This window comes from Sinohyriopsis cumingii, unplaced genomic scaffold (genome assembly GCF_028554795.1).
Source record: "Sinohyriopsis cumingii isolate HCF-2022 unplaced genomic scaffold, ASM2855479v2 utg000695l, whole genome shotgun sequence".
NCBI lineage: Eukaryota > Metazoa > Mollusca > Bivalvia > Unionida > Unionidae > Sinohyriopsis > Sinohyriopsis cumingii.
In genome coordinates, this window is record NW_028315924.1 from 1727015 (window position 1) to 1754394 (window position 27380).

Sequence of the window (27380 nt, forward strand, 5' to 3'; positions counted from 1 at the left end):
ATAGTGCAACCGCAGTTATCGGTTTTGATGAGGAAATATATTTTCTTTTCTTTTTAATACTATAATTTTCAAATCGATGCACTCCCCGCCCCACCCTTAGTGCACTCGTTAACTGTACTGTTTAAAAATTTGGTTGCAAATATTATATATTTTTGTCTGTGTTTAAATTTTTTGTTGGGTGCCAAAGGAATGAAATCTCAGTTTAACTATGAAAGACAGGACTAGGACTAGTCAATTATTTCATTATTATTTCTTGTATTCTTGTGGCCTAGTGGTTAGAGCATTAGCTTCAGATGCAGGAGGTCATGGGTTCGTTCACCAGCTGAGTCATACCAAAAACTTATAAAAATAGTACTAACAGCTGCCTCGCTTAGCACTCAGCATTAAGAAGTTAGTGTTAGGACTGCTTGGCCTGGTGTCAGGATAATGTGACTGGGTGGGACATCATGCTACATGTCTACAGAAATTGTAGCAATATGACTGAAAAATTGTTAAAGCTGCATTAAAAATCCAAATCACACACACACACACACACACACACACACACACACTCTTGTATTCTTGTTGTAAGATTAAGTCTGCAGACACTTTTTCTTGGCCTTTGATATTATTAGAGAGATATATTTGTTTGGATTATTCAATGGAAGTACAAAATGCTCATTTTATTTTAATATTATTCTGGAACTATTATGAATTATACAAAGGAGTTCTGGACAAAGCCATTGTTACACAACAGGATTGTTGGCGGACAAGTACTTTCGAGGATCTGGGGTAAATTTAGAACATTTGATTCTTTGGGATTTGTACAGAACTTTTTAAGGATTATTTTGGATTCAATTCATAATATTGTAAGAACCTGTTAAATTTAAATTTTATAGCTTTGATAATTCAATTGTTATTAAGTTTTACAAATTTGATTGTTTTGCTTGTTTCTATTACTACGTTTATGACCAATATCTTTAGTAACACTAGTATTACTGCCAGTCTTTGGAAGATATCCAGTTTTATTGAGGGGATTCTTTTATTTAATTATCATTCATTGGAATTACTGTGCTCTAGAACTGATTTAATGCATTTGATATTTAACAGCTGTTAGGGAATCACTGTGATTTCATTTATAATACATTTTTGGGATTATATCATAATGATTCATTAGTAATATTGATACATTACAGAAAAATCATTCTGAATACCACTGGGACTTATTCATATTCCTCAAAATGTTCGTAATCAATAGAATGTTTAAGACTTGATATACCTTTTAGGATTTCATTCACCATACTTCTTCCTTCATTTTAGGTAAATACATTATATTTTTTATTTAAAAAAACTTGCTGGTTTTCGCTCTTATTTATATATATCTATATATAAATGTATTATAATTTGCCCATATCTTGCTACGATGGTCCAGAGAGGGGGGTGTCGATCTTTGGATATTTGCATATTTAATTAATAATAATCAATTTTTAGAATGTTATAATACGTTTAAGAAACAACACCAACACAACAAAACATTAAATACATTAAAGTATGTGGGCCTTGCACCCAAGAAATTTTATTGCAACTTTGTATTATTGATTATATAAACACTGTATAAATGTACGGATTTTTTATGACTTGTCTTTAATGCAATGTATTATAGTTGTCCCTGTATGACAATGATGCTGACCAATCTCCCAACTGGGTGTGAAAAGCCTTCATCCTGAAAAGCTGTTTTGCTGCTTCTCCTGGACAGGTGGTCATATTTATATGGTATTTTACCAAATTAGTAAAGGTGCATGTCACTGGTTGGGAATGAAAATGATCTCCAACTTGATGACACAGTGACCATCAAAAAAAGGAAATCAAATGTTCAAGATTTCACTCAAATACTTGCAATATGTAATTGGTACTGAATAATAATGATAATAATAATAATAATAATAATAATAATAATAATAATACACACTCATAGGGAAATATTATATATGTATTATTTGTTAACCAAAATCAAAACAACATCAATGTCCCTAGTCAGGTACACAGTGGACTTGATTTTCAACAAGGTCAAGTCCAAAATACAATTGTACATAATATACAATCATGGAGAAAACAAGACCAAAACAAACCACAACAAATTAAACATACATAACACCATTAAATGCTGAAAATTTATTTAACTAAATTAAACACAGAGCATTCTAGCATAGGGCTTTTTATTTATACAATAATTGCAGATTTGCTGTCAAATGCAACCATTGTTACCAAAAACAGAAGAAAAGTATAATGCAGAACAGAATTGACCAAACATTTGTCAGAAAGCATTCATTTATCGAAACCCTGCAATGTTGGTACAGACGATTTTGCTATCAGATAAGACTGCATTTAGTAATATAAAAAAATATGTACAAGTGACATCTAAAAATGTACTGTTCAAATTTTGACCTAATTTGACAGAAAGTATTTGGCACGATGGCCATTCAAATTTATAAAAATGATGCCTCTAAAAAGTGGCACCTTTTGAAAATAAGAACAATAAGCTTGACAACAGGGTTCAATCAAATTTGACAAAAGGTCTTACAAATTGCACAAATGATGTTGTCTACCTACGATGAAATATGATTTTAATGTTGTAAAAATAGAAGAAACAATTTATTCTCAAAAACTAAATCGACAAGAATTTGACAGAAACCATCTTGGCATGGAGGCATTTAAGTTTACACAAATGATGCCAATCAGCCATGATGCCAATCAGCCATTTAGTATTGCATTTGTTGCTAACATGAGAAAACCTGAAACTGACTTTTCTCAAAATCCTATAAACATAATTATCTTAAACTTGACAAAAAGCAATCTGGTATGGAGACATTTCACATTTTCACATTATAATATGACACAAGATATGGCAGCTGCACTGTTATTACAAACATTAGAAAAGACATTGCAAAAAAAATGTTTTGAAAACTACTGAATGGAATTTGGTCAATATAAAAAACTGAACAAACTGTGGACAATATAAAAAGCCTTCTTTCATGGGTGTCTCAGGTTTTATAAATTATGCTGTTATCTAATATGACTGATGTTATTAAAAATAGAAGCACTTTAAATGTAAGCATCATAGCAACAATAATTTCCTGTACATGTGCCCTTGGAATTGGTAGATGATGGATGTCAGCCAGATGAGTGATTTCAGCCCCAGCTGGGCCTCTTCTTTAGAAATTAGAGTGAATTGTGCAGTTGCTTATCCAGAAACAGGTGCTGATGTTTGGGAAATTGGAATTATCATTATTATATTTACTTAGGAGTTGAGAATTATAAACATTATATTCACTTTTGGAGTTCACATGGATTAAATGTTAAAAAATAATTAATAAAGATGTTATACTCAATGACAAGAAAATGCAAACATTCTGTCCAGTGTACATGTAGATTAACTAATTTTTTGTTTCCTAACTACTTTCCAGGACTGAATCCAGTTATTCTATAATAGACATATGGGAATTACTTTTTGTTCTAAAAAGGAAAGATGTCTTGGGTCATTTTCATCCTGACTGTACTTCACACTGGAATAGTTTCAGGTAAGATGCTGTTGCTGAAAGGTCAATCTGTGTATGCTTAAAAGTTAGTGCTTTGATTTTTCTTTTTCTAATTTTTAAGAAAAAATATAAACAATTGCCCAATTTAAAGAGCTAAGAAAATTTGATTATTTACAAATACTAACCTTGACAATTAGAACATGTACTTTGACCAAACATTGTGGATGGTCTTTCTTTTGCATGATATAGCTCAAAATGTGTTAAGAGTGCCATTAAATGCCAGAAAGCAAAACAGGTCAAGGACACAGTCCAACAGTGCCATTAAAACCAACAAAGCAAAACAGGCCCAGGACACAGTTCAACAATGCCATTAAAACCAACAAAGCAAAACAGGTCCAGGACACAGTCCAACAGTGCCATTAAAACCAACAAAGCAAAACAGGTCCAGGACACAGTCCAACAGAGCCATTAAAAGCCAGAAAGCAAAATAAGTCCAGGACACAGTCCAACAGTGCCATTAAAACCAAACAAGCAAAACAGGTCCAGGACACAGTCCAACAGAGCCAATAAAGGCCAGAAAGCAAAACAAGTCCAGGACACAGTCCAACAGTGCCATTAAAACTAAACAAGCAAAACAGGTCCAGGACACAGTCCAACAGTGCCATTAAAACCAACAAATCAAAATAGGTCCAGGACACAATTCAGCAATGCCATTAAAATCAACAAAGCAAAATAGGTTCAGGACACAGTTCAACAGTGCCATTAAAAGCCAGAAAGCAAAACAGGTCCATGACAGAGTTCAGCAATGCCATTAAAATCAACAAAGCAAAACAGGTCCAGGACACAGTCCAACAATGCCATTAAAATCAACAAAGCAAAACAGGTCCAGGACACAGTCCAACAATGCCATTAAAACCCACAGAGTATAAAAGGTCCATTACACAGTCCAACAATGCCATTAAAACCCACAAAGTATAAAAGGTCCATGACACAGTTCAACAATGACATTAAAACCCACAAAGTATAAAAGGTCCATGACACAGTTCAACAATGCCATTAAAACCCACAAAGTATAAAAGGTCCATGATACAGTTCAACAATGACATTAAAACCCACAAAGTATAAAAGGTCCATGACACAGTCCAACAATGACATTAAAACCCACAAAGTATAAAAGGTCCATGACACAGTTCAACAATGCCATTAAAACCCACAAAGTATAAAAGGTCCATGACACAGTTCAACAATGCCATTAAAACCCACAAAGTATAAAAGGTCCATGACACAGTTCAACAATGCCATTAAAACCCACAAAGTATAAAAGGTCCATGACACAGTCCAACAATGCCATTAAAACCAACAAAGTATAAAAGGTCCATGACACAGTCCAACAATGCCATTAAAACCCACAAAGTATAAAAGGTCCATGACACAGTCCAACAATGCCATTAAAACCCACAACGTATAAAAGGTCCATGACACAGTCCAACAATGCCATTAATACCAACAAAGTATAAAAGGTCCATGACACAGTCCAACAATGCCATTAAACCCACAAAGTATAAAAGGTCCATGACACAGTCCAACAATGCCATTAAACCCACAAAGTATAAAAGGTCCATGACACAGTCCAACAATGCCATTAAAACCAACAAAGCAAAACAGGTCCAGGTCATAGTCTAATACAAATTATGATTTTAGAAAATCAAGGCTTGAATAATTTTCACAAAGCTTGATTGCTCACATTTGATTGCCCAGTGGTGACAAGTGATTGCCCCAAAATACTCTAACTGTAATTACCATTCTGATTTTTATCACTTGCATTGCATAGAGATTTCAAGCAATTAATAAAACAAAGAGAAACTTGCTCTGGTCTGCAGTGAATAGTCTCAAAATATCTTCTAATGTGAAATAATTACTCAAATGTATTTGGATTAATTTGAAGTTTGATTTGCACAATTGATACTTTGTCAAAGTGAAAGAACTTAAAAGAGTATAATAACAATAAAAATAAAATCTTAATTTACTAAACTAACCTTGCATGAGGCCCTCTATTATATTTTCATTTTGAAGTACAAGTAAAAAATATATATTCACAGTTATTGACAATTTCATAAAAAGGACAAATTGAAATTTGTCATAGTGGTAACAAGGGTGATGAAAGGACAAATAAATCAATTGAATATTCAGTTTAAATATTATATAAACTGACATGTTTTAGATTATATATATATATATATATATATATATATATATATATATATATATATATATATATATATATATATATATATATATATATATATATATATATATGCTTTGTTTGTTGACCTTTGTCTGTAATTGAGGGTTGAGGTCTACCTGACTAATCTTATGTCTGTCTTGTTAGTATGCTATAAATATTTTGTTTACTTGGGTTTGAGTTCTAGACCCAGCCTTGATATATGACCTTAAAAGATTCTGGAAATAAATTTGTTTATCGTTTGCAGTAATTTTCCATTGGTCTTTTGGGTCCAAGTTCACTGTCTTATATCTCCTAAAACCCATCATGGATTTTCTACATTCCTTTGATGAATCATTATGAAGCTATGGCAATTTATTCCATGAAATGATTGTTCCAACATTTTAGTTTGGGTCACAAAAGAATCTGAATTTGTGCTTGGTTTTGATTTAGGTTATATTTTATTTGTCTATAATTCCCAAGCCCTGTAATAGATCTTCTTCATACTTGGGCTGAATGAATATAAACCTAAGACAATTCATTCGGCTTAATCATTGTTTCAATAGTAAAAAGCAATGTCAGGAAAGAAAATGATGTACACATGATTTGAAGGGGCATGTCTTATGGTTGGCTGGTTTTAAACATATTTTAGCACAATTTTGGATATGCCATGCAGTGGAATGAAAGGCATATGCTGTGTCTAAGGACTCACTGAAGCACAAGGTATTGAACCTGCTTGACCCTTTCACAGAGCTATGCTTGTTTTGATGTTGAGGTACTATATATTTTCAGTACAGCAGTCGAAAAGACAAGATGATAATATGCTATAGAAAACATCTTTTATGACACTACTGTGTGTATACTCCAGTTCTATGAAATTGCTAGGGAGAACACTGAAATAATATTCCTCCATATAGGAAAACAGATACACAATAGTTTGAGTTCCTCCATTATGAGAAAACAGATACACAATAGTTTGAGTTCCTCCATTTTGGGCAAACAGATACACAATAGTTTGAGTTCCTCCATTATGAGAAAACAAATACACAATAGTTTGAGTTCCTCAATTATGAGAAAACAGATGCACAATAGTTTGAAATCTGGTATAAAACAGATTCAGCAACAATATGTCAAGTGATCTGGACAAAGAAACTGTTCTGAATCAGTGCAGTTTGGTTGCACTTTCTCATCATGAAGGTGGCAAAGCTCTCACTTTTTGTCATTGCAGATGTCTTTCACGGTCTAGATGAGGAGTCAAAAGAATATAAAGAAACTAATTTCCTGGTTCAAAAAGAAAACTGCCACCTTTTGCTACAAGAGCATGTGTACAGAATATCATGGCTCAAAGCATGGCTGTTACCTAGAGCTGAGAAGCAAACATTTCAAAAGGGTACATGCTCTTGTCATTTTAAGTTAGCAGGGTTTCAGATTTCAAAAGGGTACATAATCTCATGGCTCAAATCATGGCTGTTACCTAGAGCTTAGAAGTAAATATTTCAAAAGGGTACATACTCTCATCAGTTTAAGTTAGAAGGGAAGATGTGGCAGACTTCATGTGGCAAACTTTGAAGGATATTTACTTTCCTTGCTTTTACTTAGTCTGGTACTGTACGGCCTGCTGAATAATGTCCTTGCCATGGAGATCCACCCTCAGCAGTTTTCAGCAAAATGTTGAGTTGAGTTATGTGAGGTTGTGTTGTACTGGTGAGAAACATAAAATTACAGAGACTTTTGATTGACAGGATAAATAGACCGTGGATAGTTATACTGAAATTAATAATAATAATAATAATAATAATAATAGCAATGATGATGATGATGATAAAATTAGTCTTAGTTTTCAGAGGGTAACCAAATAATTTACAAAACTAACTTCCCATGAAGCCCACTATCATATACTAAATTATTGCACAGTTATTTACAATTTCATTTTAAAACAATTGAACGATTGGTCATTCTGGAATCAAGGGTAATGAAAGGGCAAATAAAGCAGCCAAAGCAGCCATACAGACACTGTCCCCAATTGAAGATTCTCGTGTACTGTTTTCAAATAGTATATAAACTGACATGTTTTAAATTGTTATTTATATTTAATTAGTATTGTGTGATTGACATTTGTCAGTGATTGAGGGTAGAAGTTTTACATCACTACTTTCAGGGTTAATTGTCTTGTTAGTAAGATATAAATAAATTGTTTAATTGGGTTGAGTTCTAGACCCAACCTTGATTATGATCTTAGAAGATTCTAGATAAGAATTTGTTTATGTTGTGGGGTAATTTTCCATTAAGAGTTTTGAGATTTTCCAGAAAAGATTATTGTGACATGGGTCTAGTGGAATGTATATAAGTTTGATATCAACAAGATTATTCATTCCTCCTTTATTTTCAGTCAGCAGATGTATATAATGTTGTGTTTGATTTAACTTGAGAGGAATCATTGATTTAAATTATGATTATTATTTATTAGCATTACAAAGTGCTTATTGCCTGTTTAGATAAAAAAAACACTATCTTGGGTTTATTGTAAATTCATTCAAAGACATTCTGGATCATATCATTGTGATACATCAAGACTATGGGTATATCTACACATGCAAGACCATTGGTACATCAGCACACTCAAGACTTGGAATTCAGTTGGAATATTCAATACTTTTGGACATGTGTTAGAACTTTTGGGATTTAATTCACAATACTGTATGTTCCAATTAAAAATTTTTTCTTATAATTAAGAGAATATATGGAATGAAAACTTATCCAAACTATTGTGTATTTGGCAAAATATCTGAAATGAAAACTTCATGAACAAGCTTTGGATCATCAAACACATCAAACAATGGAACTGAACTTCCTCGGATAGAATAAATTGCAGAGTTGAAGTGGTTGAAGTGGTGTTCACACACAAGACCCACATGCCTGACTCGTGTATGGCTCCTCTCTAGTAAACCTTGACCCAAGTTCATATCATGTGCCACTATCACCTGACAATGAAACACAATCTTTTTAAATGTATCAACATCAAAACTACAGTAACTTTCATAATTGTAATGATTCAATGAAAATAAAAATAATAATAATTATAAAAATTATAACCATCTTTGATCCAGTTGTTACTGCATTTCACTTCAAGGCGAAAAGTGCACATCATTAGTTGAATTACCATAACAAAATTGTAAAGTAAAACATGTGCAATAAATGGCATAGACACAGTGATGTCATTACAGCATTCTGATAGCCTTACTTATAGTAGATTCCTTGTGTAAGGAAAATGGCATGGATATGAATAAAGGCAAAACTAAAGGGTTAATGATTATTATTTAACAAAAGAGACTGAAATCGATAAACAACAGTTTGAATTTTAAGTTGAATGAATCTTGTATACAAATGGTTACCCAAGACAAAATCCTTTTGGTGGTGCTTGACAACAATTCACAATGGAATAATCATAATAGAGTCATAAGGTATAAAGTTAGTTGATGTTTGTGGCTATTTAGCAGGATAAGGCCATATCTATTTATTAAACATAAGTAATTTATTACACAAGCTGTATTCAGCCATACCTAGACTATTGTAATGTTATCCTGTTCCCAATCATCTTTGCAAAACACTTCAATGATATTTGCAAAACACTTCAGACAATGATATTTGCAAAACACTTCAGACAATGATATTTGCAAAACACTTCAGATGATACTGATGATTTGGCTTTCCAAATAGAGGGCTTCAACTTTGAAACAAAAGACAGAGAATCCATGGGGGTGGGGGTATTCTTCTCTATGTAGACAGTTCCATTAGTTATAACAGACGTGTTCATCTAGAGACTACTGGGGTAGAGAGTATCTGGATCAAAGTAACCCTTGCTCAATCGAAGCCAATACTCTTATGTTTGGTTTACAGGCCACCTAGTTCCACAGCTGATTGGATTGATAGATTTTAAGTACAAATTCAAAAAGCATTATTAAAGCAAGATTTAGAAATTATCATATTAGGTGATTTTAACATTGACTACATGAAAACTCCACCATTAGCATGGATAAGTAGCTTTGAAACTTACAACTTTACTCAGTTAATTAACACCCCAACTAGAGTAATGGATAAAAGTGTTACTATCATTGATCATGTCTATACTAATAAACCTGAAAACATAAGTGAAATTAAGGTGCCAGTGTATGCAATGAGTGACCACTACCCAGTCTGTATAACTAGACATGTTCCTAAATCATCTAAAAATGGCCAACACATTGAAATACAATACAGGGACTTTAAACAGTTTGATGAGGAAATGTTCTTAAATGATTTAGTTTGCAAACCCTTCCAATCAGTCTGCAATATAGCTGATGTCAACACTGCCTTAGACAAATGGTATCAGATGTTCAATGCAGCCTTAGACAAGCATGCCCCAATTAAAACAAAAAGGGTTAAACACCAAATTACACCCAAGTGGATTACCATTGAGATCAATGAGGCTAGGCACCTAAGAGATGATTTCCACAAGAGAAAAGACATGAAAAGCTATAGAAAGTGGAGGAATAAAACTAAGCACCTGATAGATAAGTCAAAAGAGAACTACTATAAACAGGCTATTGATGAAAGTAAGAGTACCAAAACATTGTGGAAGCATCTAAAAGAGCTGAACCCACCCAAGAACAGCTGTCTTCCCCCTAGACTTAAGCAAAATGATGATATAGCAACATCTATATAAGACATTGTGGAAATGTTCAACAATTTCTTCATAAGCATCTCCAGTAAGAGTATTCAGAACCATACTAACATCCCAATTGAACTTGATGCTCTTCTATTATCTATAAGAGGTAAAATTCCTGATGATAATTATTTTTCAATAGCTAATGTTAGTGAAGCTGATGTTTTTGATATCCTAATTAAGATGAATATTAATAAATCCTCTGGATTGAATGGCATTGGTCCATGAATTCTTAAAATTGCTGCACCAGTAATAACAAAGTCAATAACGCATGTCATAAATTTAAGTATAATGAGTGGTAATTTTCCAGAAACATTGAAATGTGCAAAGGTTACACCTATCTTTAAGAAAGGAGAAAAGGAAGATCCCGGAAATTACAGACCAATATCAATTCTACCTGTATTGTCAAAACTATTTGAAAAGCATATAGCCATTCAGGTCTATAAATTTTTTGAAACATACTCTCTATTTCATAGAGTGCAATCAGGATTTAGAAAGTACCACTTGTGCGAAACAGAACTTACCAAATTAATTGATCTTTGGCTGAAGGAAATGAATAATGGACATATGACTGGGATTGTTTTCCTTGACTTCAAGAAAGCCTTTGATCTTGTTGATCATGAAATTCTGCTGCAAAAGTTGAACTGTTACAGGTTTGATAATCCTTCTTTAAACTGGTTTAGATCATACCTAAACCAAAGGTCTCAACAAGTAAGCATTGGCAATATTAGCTCTCAGACTCACACTATTCATTCAGGAGTCCCTCAAGGCTCTGTTTTGGGCCCTCTCCTCTCCTTATCTATATCAATGATCTACCATTAAATAATGAATCCACAAATACATATTTGTTTGCAGATGATGCAACCTTATATACATCTAGTTCTGATACTGAAGTTATCCAAATGAGATTAAACTCAGACCTTATTAGAGTCCAAAACTGGGCAAAACAAAATTGGATGGTAATTAATGAAGGTAAAACAAAATGTATGATTTTGGGGACATCACAAAATCTACACAAGTCAGGGAACCCAAAACTATCTCTTGCAATAAATAATCATCCATTAGAAAACGTCAAACATGAAAGGCTTGTAAGTGTGTCTGTAGATAATAATTTATTATGGAATGACCATATTGATAAGCTTTGTAAAACACTGTCACCCAAAATTGCCCTTCTCAGCAGAATCAAGAAATATTTAGCTATGGAAACTCGCAATCTATACTACAAGTCATATATTCTTCCAACAATGGATTATTGTTCTAATGTATGGGGAAACTGTGCTAAATCTGAGCTTGACAGGATTTACAAACTTCAGAAACAAGCAGCATGTGTAATTTTAGATGCATCTGTTGATCATCCCTCAAAAAGCATTATTTACAGAACTCATATGGTTCACAATATATGACAGTATAGATTTTCACAAGGCAGTTCTTTTATATAAATGTCTACATGGAACTGCACCAGAGTATCTTCAGGACTTACTCAGGCCTTTTTCAACACAATACCAGTTGAGATCAATACCATATGGAAACCTAGTACCAAAACAAAGAACAGAGCAATTTAAAAAGAGTTTTAAATACTCTGGTACAGTTCTGTGGAATAAGCTTCCACTACATGTAAAATCTGCTGAAAATATTAGAGTATTTAAGAAAAGATATCATGAGCATGTATGTGTTTCTAATAGATAATGGAATTTAGTATTTTAATACTAAACATGTTAAAATAAACACTAATTATTGCCATCTTCATATAATGTGCATTGTTATACTCTCCTTAAGAGGGCCTAAAGGGAGAATAGTCCTTGACTAATGAGTCACCCTCTATAAATAAAGCATTATTATTATTATTATTATTATTATTATTATAATGATATTTGCAAAACACTTCAGACAATGATATTTGCAAAACACTTCAGACAATGATATTTGCAAAACACTTCAGACAATGATATTTGCAAAACACTTCAGGCAATGATATTTGTAAAACACTTCAGACAATGATATTTGTAAAACACTTCAGACAATGATATTTGCAAAACACTTCAGACAATGATATTTACAAACACTTCAGACAACGATATTTGCAAATGATTCCACATGCTAAAGAGAGCTTGCAGACTCATTACTGATGATGTTGAAAAACATCCAAAATGAAATGAATGATATGAAAATATTAATGATAAGTGAATGATTATTGTTTAGAAAGTTGAAAGTTTTTAATATTCTTTCCCACTAATCTGGAACGGAATCCTAACCAAATTACAGAAAGCACAAACACAAAATAAGTATTTTAATTACACTCTAATTAAATGGATAAACAATTGAACCTGTTTTTCTTGATAAATAAATTCCACTGTGTTGTCTCACTACTTTTGTACTGTACATTCTCAATGTATCAGACTAGAGAAGTTTTGTTCATTTTGTTCATATTTAAATTTAGTTTTTAGTAATGACTTTTTTCCTGGTATAAACTTGTATACATTTGTTTTTCTTAATACAGTATATTTAAATTGCATTGTTTGTTAATTAGCCTTTTTAAATCTTTTATTTAATTATATTCTATTGTGTTGTAACATTTTATGTTGGACTTAACCTTGTCCAAAATCAAGTTCATTTTTTACTTGACCTGAATTATTGATTTTTTTATTCTACAGACATCTGGTGCTAAAATATTCTGTATGTGTATGGTTTTAATATTAGGATAATTATTAATAGAAATACATTTATTTGGATCTGGCTCATGGTTATGGGAATTCCTGTACAATTTACCTGGCATAACTGACATATTCCAGGTTTTTCATAACAATTTTAGTAACATACCTTCTAATTATAACTAACATTTTCTCCTGTCGACATTCAGAACCTTCCAGAATGAAAATTTCCATTATGTAATAGTTGTTTTCATAATATTATTTGTGACATCTGTTCAAGTAGAAGACTATATAATCTTGTTACTGGAAAGATTATTCATTTGTACTTTAACATCCGAGCAGAATCAAGTTATCATTGTTGTGTACATTATTCGATTTGGAATTATTCAAATTATTTCTTCTCTGTACATGAAAAAGAGCTCTGATAACAATTTTAGAAATAGAAACATGAATTTACAGTGTGTTCCAACAAAAGACTTTTGGCACATTAACACTTTACTTGCCATCACAGCTTTAATTATTAGGACTTGTGTCTGTAATTTTAGGATTATTTGGGATATAATTCAGAATACTACAAGTTCTTTTTTTACATTATTACATTATATTTTAGGGAAATAAATTATTTGCTGAAATTTACAAAGCTTGTTGTTTCTCACTGTTTTCTATTGCTTATTTGAATACCACAGACTCGTGACAGAAAATTGGGTGCTTGTCCTTGGGATATGAATTTCTCTAAAATATTTCAGAAAAATTTGTTTTTGAAGTTTAGATTCAACTTGTTTTGGAATTTTCTAAATCCTATATATTATTGCACATTTTAGAAATCTCTATTGAACCCACCAAGCTTTTATAATGTCTTTTGAGGTGGAGAATTTTATTACAAATCCTACCTAGGAACAGCTAAACTCCTTAAAAAAGGGTGAATTGCACCAGAATGCTAGAAACTATGATCTATCTGAGGCAAAGGTTTCTGTAATGAAGCAAGAAATAAAAAATATTTTTCTCCAGTATTGAGTGGAAAATAATTTTTTTGGATAAAATGCTTCGGGTGATTAAGTCAGTTTCAGACTCTAACATTACAGTAAAGGAATTGAAAGAAGAAAAACATTCAATTAGAGAAAATGGAGACAGAGGAGAGAGACAAATGCAATTGGAGAATGCGAAAGTAAAGAGAAAATGCTGTTATAGAGAGAAGAAAGAGAGAGAAAGAGAAGGTAGTCTAATGCAAATGCAAAAAGTTAAAGAGGAGAGGGAAATAAGATGCATAAAGAAAGAGAACAGGAAGAAAGGGAATTTCAATTAGATTAATACAATTAGAGCTGGCAAGTAAAAACATATTCCACAAAATTTTAGGTTAGTACTCACTTTTAAGAAAAAAGTAGATAATTATCCTCATTTTGAAAATGTCGAAGTGACATGATAGTGGGCATGGCTAAACTGTTGAGCCAAATTGAGATCAAGTAATTTATTATAACTGAAAGAATTACATTACATTACTGGATATACAGTAAACCCTTGTGTAAGTTCTGACTTAGTGATCTGTAAATAAATTATTGTTGTAATAATAATAATGAGTGATTCTGTGCTCATAGAACTAATTTAGCTTGACAGCGACTGGATACAACAAAAGACGTATCTTCCAGAACATGATTATGTCAAGCGACAGCGGCAATTATGCCAGGTTGGTCATGTGGAATTTCAAAGAGCACAGAACAGTTATTTAAACCAGTCACAAAAGCCACTAAAGATCTTCTTCCATCATTGGAACAAATGGCTAAATTAACCGAACAAACAGCTAAATCAACTGACAAAATAGCAAGACGAACTAAACAAACCAAAAAAATTTTCTATCAAATAGCTGATGCTCAACCACAATTACAGCAACCCATAGAGGATATCGATGAACCAGAAGAAAAACCAGAACACGAATCAGAAGATGCTCAACATTCTCCACCACCAAAGAGTAAAACTAATATAATAGATTAATTTACAGAGAAAGCTATTAAAGATATCAAAGATGGAAAAAAATTAACACTGCTGTGTTTGGATATAGTGTTAGAGATTGATACATAAAACAAGAATATGTTGGCACTCTAAAATCTGACAGTTGGGTTAAGGATATATTTTGCATTAGTTTTGATATTCCAGAAATCATGTCTAATGATGATAAAAGAAAATTTGAAATGCTTAGACGAGCAGTAGATGAGCAGTTAAGATACATGTTGAAGAAGAACAACAAAAAAGTGTGGAAATGGAGTCAACTTAAAACAATCAAAAAGAAAGAAGAACATTGGATACAGACACTTAATCTGAAGAAAAAAAGAAACATGGAAAACCAAGTAAAATTACCCACCCGGCAGCGTTCTATAGAACTACAACCAGATCCATGTGATGAACCACCTGAAGTGGCAACGGGAAGTTGCCTTGCCACTTGCAATAGATGTCGTGTGAAATGCAGTCGTAATATGATAGCTGGATTGCCAGTGACTCAAGATAAAGTTTGTCCCAATAACATTCTCGCTGATGTTGATGGACTAGAAATTCTGATGTTATCAATGAGGCAGCTGTTTATTTACCTGTGTCGTCATGGACAGTGGAGTCTATCGGGCACTGATCAATGAAATTACTGACGAGTACTACAGCGATTGTTCAATTAGATTGGCGATAACAAAATAACATAATTATTCCCAATGCCCAACACATACCTGAAAGTGCCAGGGTGATAAATTCACGGTTACCAGTTTATAAAATGATCTATGGAGATGGACTCTGCAATGTTGTTCAAGTTTGTTTTTTAAAGGATGGCCCCAAAGCTGTTCCTATTATAAAACAATTAGGTATGAAAGCAATTGAAGCTGTTCATCATAAGGTTATTGACACTGTTGGTAATCTTGCTGGTAAAACATTCTCAGAGATCGAAGACAGACCAACTCATGATTAGTATGATGAAATCCACAGCCAGTAAAACTGCCCAGCACTGAAGTGATGCCACCAAATGTCAGTAAAATAATAAATCAAGCTGTAAATGAGTGGTTGAAAGAACTAGAAAACAATCATAACTGCAAACCTGATAGCTGACCCTTCATCATTGGTGATATTGATTGGTGTTAGAACATCGTTTAAACAACAGTGAACATAATAAAAATGTTCAAACATGTATCTGATCCATCATTTGATATGGATGCACCAGTACTCAAGGATGAGTCTGTGCATGATTATCAGTAGTACTCTTATGAAGCACGAGAACCAAACCAACTTGGGCAAATTGAACTATAAGTCTAAGATACACCCAGGTATTTCCTGCCTGCCGAGGCATTTAATGAAGTTCAGGGTAGACCTTTGAGAGATAACAACAATCCATATGCTGCAAATGACCAGTGTGGGTTTGTTACTAATGGTGTTATGGCGTTATTTAAAAATGCCATGTATATGATTGATAGTAAACAGATCGAAGTATGCCACAATGAAGTTGATGTTGTAAAATGATACTTGGTCTTGCAGGATATACCGATGCTTATTCAAGGTCTGCTGGTCCATCATTGATATTCTCAGAGGATATTACTGACCATCCTGACCATGCACAGTTTGAGGTGAGATGACCAAGAAACTCTTTTCCAGCAATGCTGATGTCGACGTAGCCCCGGTAGTCCATGGCGGCAATCCAGAATTCGATGCGAGCAATTACCCCATCGCTCACAGAAGAAGCTCGGTTGTTAGTGTTCATGGATAACAGCAACAAGTCAACATTGGCATGACTGACAGTGACCACAGACTCAGTTACAAGCACAGAAAATTCATTTGCATGTTAGATAGCATCTCAACAGGGAAGTTCAGGATCATGACACATAGTTGTTGCTTGTCAAGGTAACACAAGATTATAAAATCAAGAAAGAATTCCAAAGATTTGATAGATTATCTGTGTCTGCAATTTCACTGAGGATAAATGGACATCAGGAACCATCTGAAGATATAATACTGAATTTGGAACAAAACAACATAGCATGGGCTTATCATAGTTTGATGAGATTAATGGGTCATAATCAGAATGTTGATTCTCTTCTGAAGACATCTCAGCATAATTTCAAAACGCTGTATCCAGTCTGTTATTTCTCACTGGAACATCTGAATTTGTTCAGACAATGTGCCCATACCATTCACATGCAACCAGCTGTTAATGATATACCTGCTGGACATCATGGTTACAGGGCAATCGCTGTTATTCTGTCAGACAAAACAATGTTGTTTGAAGGTGTTGGTGGACAAATGAGAGTCATTGATGCACCTGTGAAATACATGTAACTAGATTGTTCATGATGTTATAATGTCCTGTCATCACCTCAATGTTACTCTGATACCTGGTCAGATTTACAAAAACTTCAATCCGCATCGAAGAAGAATTACGTGGCAAAAATATCTCTGAAATCTGTGGCATTGCAGGGCCCCAAAAAATTGACTGAATGTCAACTCAAACACTAGAATAACGTTGTTTCCAGTGACATTACCCACACTAATTGCAGGAGTGGCTCCTGCTGTTGCAAAAGCAGTTGCACTTGGTGCTGTTGGAACAGCTGCCGTTATGGCACTGAAAATAGCAACAGACATGGCATAAACACCTCTAAAAAAGAAAGATGTGATCTATGATTACTAGGAATATGGTATGGTCAAGGTCTAAGGTTGCCAGTGACGTTTCGCTAAAACTCCCCATGTCAAGTGTTGAATTACTTGATGCTGCTCAATGATTAAACATAAAAAACCTTCAGTTATTTTTATGCATGATCAATTACCAGTAAAAGCAAACTGTATTGAAACTGATATCCTTAATCTCGATGGAAGTTCTCGCTGTGGTATTCATTGGGTTGCATACGCGGTTGATCCACATGGAGTTGTTTATTTTGATTCATGTGGATTGGCACTACTAAAAGAATTTACCAACACAAATGATAATAGATCCACCAATACTGATTTCAATACTTGATGCCATGTCAAGGTCATCATGGATGGTGGTCGGCCGCCTCATAATGTTGTGCATGAGTATACCAACTGTGGTTTTAAACAGATAAATGGTTTATAATGGTAGATATCTATGGAAGATCTGCTAAAGCTAAGCCCCCAGGGTGACATTGATTTATATCCAAATACGCAACACAGGATGAAGTCACTGATCTTTTGCATCTTGCCGATATTCACCAAAATGACATTGCTTTTTTTCAGGATCAGCAAGGAAGGTTAAAGATGAGCAATATTCCGTTGGCAGATGTAATTCTGTGAGTTCCAGACATGACCGAAGATAATTTAGTGGTGTTTACTAAAACAGGTAAAATAAAGGAATCGAAGGTATCACTTATAAGAATCGCAGGGGAGTTTGCACGATGTATTAGAAGAATTGGAGACATAAAGTATGGCAATCTCAACATGAGCAGAAATACAATTATCAATGCAAGAGTGTGTGTGTCTGTGATTTAGATTTTTAACATAGCTTTAACAATTTTTCAGTCATATCGCTACTATGTCTGCAGTGTTTCAATTCATAATGATAAGCACTGAGGCATCATACCGCAGACATGTAGCGTGATGTCCCACCCAGTCACATTATCCTGACACCAGGCCAACCATGTTTGCAAATTTTCGTTGAAACATAAATTTAACCATGGATAACTTCTTTGGTTATCAATGTTAAGCTGGCTGAAATTCACACATAACTTGTTGATCTGGTCAATGTTAAAACAACAATCAAAATTATTAATAATGAGCTTACCAACATCAACTCAAGAATTAATTTGATAAACACTGAACTAAAAAAATCAGAATGATTGCCGATGGTGTAATTCACACGACTCCGATCATCAACATGGTATACATAGTGGTGGCTGGAGAAGCGATATGGACACCGCAAGACAACTCACTCAAATATACCACTGAGGTTACAGGATTGTATTGGTTTTCCATGTTTGGCCCTGCTTAATTTGAGATACGATAAGTTCACTAAGTCATTTTTCCATAACCACCTCACTTATGTTAAATCAAAATACTGAGAAAACATTCACACTGGTTCCAGAAGAGGAAGAAGTAAGATCAACAATAAATTGGTGGCATCTGGAATTCATCGCGACAACACCTCAGTTGATTACTTAGTATAACACATAATGAATCCCACACAATCATTTTGGTATAATCAAGCATGTACATGGAAGGCATCATTGATGCCTGGTGACAGAGTCATCCGGAAATCTTTTGATCATCGATAATAGGTTTATTGATGAGTATGTGAGCATAGATTATATTAAATGAGTAAACTGAGGTGAATTGTCCTCGATGTAGTCTTATGTTACGCTTTTAGGCTCTGATAAACAGTAACAAAGAAAGAGTGAAAACAACAAGCTTTGAAAAATGTAATAAATAATTTATTTCCCTGGTAAAACAATGTAAAAATGAAAAAAATAAGAACTTATGGTTTTAAGAAATCAAATCCAGAAATAATCCAAGAATAAAATATGAATTAAATTTTATAAGTCCTAGTAATGAAATGTTCTAATGAATTCAAGTTTGAGTACCGAAGAAAAATCCAAAATGAAAGGCAATGACGAATACTGTAGTCAATATAGCACTGATGTGTTTACAGTACTTTGTGAACCACAGAAAAAAATATTCCAGTGTTTGAATTCCAAATAAAATTTAAAGAAATATCTTTGTCAAAGAATTTTGTATGAACACTCAAATATTTCCAGGAAAAATAATTAATCTTTTAGAATCCAAATAATTAGAATAAAAATTAAAATGTAACTCCAAATGGGTCACAAACAAATACTTTCCAGTGTCCAGGGTAAAAGAACAAACTGAGAAATATCTATCTAGACATCACTATTAAATCTAACTACTACAGCGCAATTTCGGAAAACCCAGAATTGCGAAATAGAGGCTTTTTACATATCTAAAATTATGTACTCCCAGTATGACCATGATAAAACCAATCATTTTACTCCAAGAATAAAAAAATAGAAAGTTGTTTACTTGTCTAAGTGATTTCTAAATCAAGATTGGGAACTAAGTCAAAAATAGAAACAGTATTTCTATTATTAAGTGTTTATGAAACTGAATTTTCTGAAGAAAAAAATTCCAAATCAAGTTAATAAGATTATATTACATTGACATGTAATGAAATTTTAAAAAAAATTAAAACTTACAAACAGACAATTAAATTAAATCAGATATAAATTAAATCAAATATACATAACAGTAAATAACTATTGTACCTATGTTCGTTCCATCTTGCATGATTGCATTTATCCATGATACAAACACACCTTGCGTCGCTGTGTCCTTGACTACAAAATCTAATTCGGATCCACGATTAATCTTGTGCAATAACATGCATTATCAGATGATGAACCCTAAGTAAGCTTACTAATAATTCTTCTGCAGATATCATTATTGTGCTGTGATAACCAAACTTGTTTTTGTTGTTTGTACAAAATTATCGCAGAGGTTACAGTTAATGATGTGAGAATCTTAGCATTGATCATGTATCTTAATAACACTATTGGAGACCAACCATGCTGATTGTTTTGTGCAGCAGTTGTTGAGTTTTGATGATGGTATCAGGTTTATTAGTTTCTACCAAACCAAATTGGCTGAAAACTTGAATGATTCAATCTCAGCAAATCCAGTAAAATTGGTATTTGGTAGTGGTCCGTTTATTGCAATTCATTTCATTTCATTTGAATCATTCAAAATAACAATGACACCCTCAAAATCAAAGAAAAGCTCTGGATAAGCAGCGATATTGTCAACAGAAATTATGTCAGAGGAATTATATGCTGTGTTCCAAAGACCGCCATAGCTAAACTCAACACAAGATTGTAATACATCACTGAGAAATTCTTTTGGAGTTATATGCCATTTATTCTTTCATTGGACTATTTGAGCCACAACAGATGGCATTGTAAAATAATTAATGAGTAAATCATCATTATCTATGTTATATTTTACCAAAATTTGTTTCATATTTTGTTGGAGTGATTCCTTCCAATAAAGAACCCCAGACAGCAGAAGAAACTGATCAAATATTGATTCATTCGACTCAGAGTCATCTCCATGAAATAGCCAGACTGATACAAGGTCATGCTTACTTGTGTTGTAGATTTCTTCATAGATATTGCCTTCATAAGATTGTATTATTTTCTCCCTTGGAATTTTTTTCGCCTAGTTGGTCCAAGCAAATGAATTATGATCATATTAAATTATTGGAGCACCCTTACTTCAGTAGTTACCAGAATTTTACAAAATCTCAATGGTTATTGTTTTTCACTTGTTGGAATCTTTAATGATTTTTTTTCTGAAATAACCATGTCATATACTTTATCTCCATTAATAATAGTTTTCCCAGTCATTTATTTTTTTAATTCTTGATTCTGTAAGTCCGTTTCCTTGTCTTGAATTTGCAAAATGTTCTCTGACATGTTGAGCCACAAAATTTAGCGAGACTGTTTTCATCAGAACAAGAGCAACTGTGTCTTATTCATTCAAATGATAAAGCACATAAACAACTGCAGAAACTGGATATAGGTTATTTAGTATGGTTTGTCAATTCCAATGAAAATAACTGCTTTAAAATAATTGTCTACTTAAACAACATTATATCGCCATGATTCCATAACAGCGTTGAGTTTATCACGAATAATCCAAGTTGGATCATCTTCGCTGACATTTTCTGCAATAAATTGTAATCTGAATATGTACTTGCTTTCATCAACAAGATTATTAATAATAGTAGCCGCTTGTTTGTTATTCAAAGAGAATCAATTAAAATACCATCACCATCTGTCTTAAATGTTGAAAAAAGGCAAGACACACTATTGTTGATAAATTCATTTTTTGCTTGTTTGATAAAATCATACAGTTGTAACTCAAATGGTATTTGTTTTCTGTCACCTGTTAATCTGTAAAAATCTGATTTGGTGATGTGCTCTGGCTCAATCGCAGACAACCTTGTGAACTCATCTTGTGTTGCTTCTAGTGATCTGATGTAACTTTTGATGAGATTTAAATCTGTTTTTAATTTTAATAATATGATTTTGTTCCCAGTGAGATCTTGGTATTTTTGTTGCAGTAATCTATGATTTCTTTAGTATCTCTATAATTAGGCTTTCATCTACTTTGACTTTTACTAATAGTATATAGGGGGTCCTGGGTGTCCAAGTGGTCTAAAGTGCTCTCTGTTACGGATCACTGCCATCTCACCTCTGTCTGCATGGGTTCGAGTCTCGGATTCAGCCAGTATGGGTATGTGAGAAAGCTTGCCAGTAGCTTATCGTGGGTCGGTGGTTCTTTCCGGGTTTTCGCGGGTTCTTCCTCCACCATTAATACTGGCCGCCATGTATAGCCTATCGTGTGCTGAAAAGTGGCATTAAACCCTACCACAACAACAACAACAACAACTGATAGTATAATCATTAACAGTTGCAAGTGGTTGATGATGGGGTCAGCTATCCAGTTTAGAAGAAATTGTGGCAATGATTATTGTCCACTTCATTTACACAGTGTTCGATGTGGAAGTACCAGCCAAAAATTTGTCTGGTTTGTGGAGTTGGCATTAAAGGAAAAACAATTTTGTGTATTTTGTGGTGGAAGAAAGTATCATGCATTGAAAAGATACTTCGAGATAAGAAATGCTCCAGATGATGTAAAAATTGAAAATCAACAAGATTACATTGACTGTTATATTAAATACAATACAATCGATCATGTTAGTGAAAAATCTGTTGAACAAGTTAGTGAAGACTCGACCGATACCCCTTAGATTGTTTATACCCTCCCCCATGTTGCTCATATGAAATAAAAATATTCACATTTTATAGCACATGTAACAACATCATGTTGTTTGACATATAGTTTATGTGACTTCTTCCAAAGGTTCCATGTATTTTTTTTTTGTAATTTTTTTCACCACCACCCCACCCACCCTCTTTCCATCATTTGGTCAGATCACCCCCTCCAGCTGCTACTAATAAACATGGGGCAAGCATAGAATATGCTGTTCAGTTATCATGATACTCATTTGTTTTGTTTGTTTTTCATTTCACAAAATTATTTCTAATTTTATTTACTAGTAGAAGTAATCCACTTTCAGATGCACAGTCATTAACTTTGAAGATGAACAGTGCTGTACCCCTGAAGAGTTCAAGTCTGGTGTTGTCCTGTCAACTATCAATATCATTCACTGTGGGTGTTACTGAACTATGGAATGGACCTAAAATAGTTGCTAGCTGTGCATCAAAAGATTACGTTTGTTTATTTTACGATGGATACAGCTCCACAGCCAACCAGACAGGTGTCTTCACCACCATCAGCAGCTTGAATAGGGAAAATGAAGGAACATATAAATGCAAATTTATTAAAAGTCAACTAGACATTTGGAGTGACAGTTTGATCTTGGTTGTATACAGTGAGTACTAAATGTGGTGGGAGGTTTTGCTTTTCTTCTCTTAATTGTTAAAGTCTTTTTGCAGCTCACTTTAAAGTTCATTTCATGGCCCTATTTCACAAAGCAGCTGAAGTTTACATATAATTTTTTAAAGTTTTATGCATAAGAAAATCTTGTACTATATAACTGTACAGAAATATCATATGTCAAAGAAAATATTTTGCATAAGTCACATTTTTCTACTTGCTGAAATGTAATAGCACACTTGCAAGATACTTACAAAGGATGATGATAAAGATGACAGTGACAAGAAAAACAATAACAACACAATGACCCCACAAATATTTAGTAAAACTGGTTGGAGCTATTGACCATATTGAATAAACTGTAGGTACTATTTCTCCTTAAAGAAGGTAATGTGTGTGTGGTGGTGAGAGAGGAGAGAACTGCTGTCAAGCTACAATATCATGAATATAGAGAATTGAACTTCTTGAAGGAAATGGCTAAGTACTTCTTTATTTATCTATCTAATGACTTCACTATTTTTATCAACTATTTCCTTCAAAAACATACGTGTAGCAGAGGTTGTCAGGCTGTCATTCCCAGCAACAAAGCAGCATAGTCCACCATTATACATGTGAAGTTAAATGGCATGTTTTTGCAATCCATTGTATCATCTATAACTTTCCGAACCTATTTGACATTAATTGCAATACTAAGAAAAAGATTTGATTGGGTTTTAATTTCACTTTTGCTTCAGTTATTTGTATTATAAGACCAAAATCTGAAGCAGAAAAAAATCCCATGATTTATTCATGCTGAAACACCCCTCTCTGTTTATTAGCACATCAAACCTTGCAATACAATTACATTGTTTATAGTGGGATATAATGGTGATTGACATTAGATCTGGGAATATCTTAAAATTGCTTCTTTTTTTCAGACACATACACATACACACACACACACATAAACACACACACACACACACACACAAATACAAACACATTTCATACATTCTTTTAAAACCAAGGTTAACTGAATCACTAGATATGATTTATTTATATTCCAGGTTTGATACTTTGAATTTTAAAATTACTTAATTATTTAGTGTCAAGCCAGACTCTTCACATCATGTTGTATATACTATAATATATATTGTACATAACAGACAGAAGGCGTCAAGGTAGATTAGTTCTGTAACTGATTGAGTTACCTTCTCTAAATAAAGTCTTTATTATTATTATTATTATTATTATTATTATTATTATTAGCTGAAACAAGTATTGGACAGACCTTAGATGCAGTCAATGTTACTTCTCATTTGGATAAAAGGGTATTGATCACAGTGATCATCTTTTAACTACTCAGTCTCTTTATTCTAATCAGGATGACAAATGACAATCACTTGTCGTTGAACAGGAAAAAGATCCTGAGATCTCCTGTTTGTTTCAAAGGAACAGTAGTGAAACTGAAGCCTATTTGAAGACCATAGACTTGCAACAGAGGCCTTAAAAGTGGGGTGGTCTTTTGTAAAGGGGGATAACACATATGTGAGTTATAAACCTTAGAAGTGGTGTGGCCTCTTGTAGAGGGGAATTACACATATGTGAGTAAAGTCTTATAAGTGGTATGGCTTCTTGTAGAGAGGGATTACAGCTATGTTGGTAATAGGCCTTAGAAGTGGTATGGCCTCTTGTAGAGAGGGATTACATATATGTTAGTAATAGGCCTTAGAAGTGGTATGGCCTCTTGTAGAGAGGGATTACAGCTATGTTGGTAATAGGCCTTAGAAGTGGTATGGCCTCTTGTAGAGAGGGATTACAACTATGTTAGTAATAGGCCTTAGAAGTGGTATGGCCTCTTGTAGAGAGGGATTACAACTATGTTAGTAATAGGCCTTAGAAGTGGTATGGCCTATTGTAGAGAGGGATTACAGCTATGTTGGTAATAGGCCTTAGAAGTGGTATGGCCTCTTGTAGAGAGGGATTACAGCTATGTTGGTAATAGGCCTTATAAGTGGTATGGCCTCTTGTAAAGAGGGATTACAGCTATGTTAGTAATAAGTCTTAGAAGTGGTGTGGCCTCTTGTGGAGGTGAATATACATAAGTTTGTAAAATCTGTAATAAATTGTATCACCTCTTCTAGACGAGTAATATATAAGTAATAGACCTTAAAAGTGGGGTGCCTGTTTGTAGAAGTGTATTACACATGTAAGAGTCCTTAACAATGGTTTGGCCTTCTGTAGAGAGGGTTATACTTTCATGATTAATCAGCCTTATGAGTGGTATGACCTTTTGAAACGGGATCACACCTATGTAATAACTATATATATTAAGTATGTAACAATTTCTTTGGAATATTTAATATTTTTTATTTAAAATTCACATGAATTTTATCAGGTTAAGGAAAACAACTGATTCCTTCATTGGGAGTTTGTTATTACATATGATGCTCAGTGCTTGCAAATGGAGTGAGCCTGTCATGTGATCAATTTTATTTTATTATGATACCTTTTCAAGTACATTTTATAATCTAAAAGAGTAACCACAATTGCTTACAAGGCTTCTTACTGTATTGCAACTGGATGTCATGCTGACTTTAGCTGAACAAAAATGTGCTCTCTTTTTTGCATGGCAATCTATAGCCAGTCTGTTGAAAGTGTAGACAAATTCTTTGCATGGCAATCTATAGCCAGTATGTTGAAAGTGCAGGCAAGTTCAACCATCCAGCCAGTCAACATCTTTTGCAAATGACATACTTTATAATTAATTGATGATTAAGTAATGAAGCAGTATTGTTTAGAAAATATGTACCATACACCAGTCACTCTTAACCATGGTATCTTTAAAGTCCTTTCCTTTGATCTTGGTTGTTAAGCACATAGTTTGCATATAAAAAATGATAGTTGATATGTGATAAGAAAGATAGGTCACAGTCTCCTATCCCTGTTCATGTTAGTTTCAGTCAGCACAATACAAACTACTTTTTCTCCTAATGATGATTGTCATGCGTATCTTGATAATTACTGTAATGGTCAGGCTTTGTTTTCTGTTTTCCTTTATAAGTTATTTACGATGAGAACTTTTCAATCACTATCCATGTTAGTCCAGTACTTCTTCTGATTATAATATGTCTAGATAATTACATACTAGAATGCTTATTTTCCATATTTGTTTCCTTTTTAAGCTATTCCATCACGTCTTGACTTCACACAGGTGCCAAACATGAATGTAGACCTCAGTGTAACATCAGCTAAACTGCAGTGTGTGACATCTAGCTGTACCTACCCAACCCCTTTGATACAGTGGCTTGTAAAGGTATGTCATTTTATTGGCAGTAAATTGAAGTGATTTGCATTGGAGTTAATACATAAATGTGCTTGTGATATTTGTAATAACATAATTTCAGTTGCATTTGTAAAAGTGATGAGAAAATATTAGTGGCCCCCCCCCCATACTACTGCCCATAATAATCATTATGCTTTTAATACTAGTACTGATATTACAACTAGTGCTACTAGGAATATGGCTGATTGCTAGGTGTATTTGGCCTAAATAATATTGAATATTGAATAGCAATTGATCTTACAGTACAAATCACATGTATTTTTGGGATTGCCAAGCTTCACAGTGGGGGACTTAATCCCTCCACTTTCGCTTCACGATGATGTAATAAAATGCTAACAAATCACCACTGATCCTTAACTGGCATGCTGATGGCATCTTCATCGTGGAGTGGCTGATTGGCATTACTGATTGACATTTGAACAGTGAATCAATGAAGATCACCCATGGAAAGACCAATGGGTAATGAGTGATTAACAATTAAATACCATTTCACCAATCAGTGAACATTATTTTGATCATAAAT

The 27380-nt window shown here is 33.6% G+C and overlaps 1 protein-coding gene across 1 annotated transcript in view; it reads left to right on the plus strand.

Moving 5' to 3' along the window:
- The first annotated feature begins 3441 nt into the window (after positions 1 to 3441).
- Positions 3442 to 27380, plus strand: part of LOC149773286 (uncharacterized) — a 68423-nt gene continuing 44484 nt past the window's right edge. Inside the window, exons 1-3 of the mRNA XM_089946512.1 lie at positions 3442 to 3557; positions 23213 to 23527; positions 26697 to 26827. Of these exons, the coding sequence (XP_089802638.1) occupies positions 3506 to 3557; positions 23213 to 23527; positions 26697 to 26827 (498 nt within the window). The 5' untranslated portion in view covers positions 3442 to 3505. The remainder of the gene's footprint in view (positions 3558 to 23212; positions 23528 to 26696; positions 26828 to 27380) is intronic.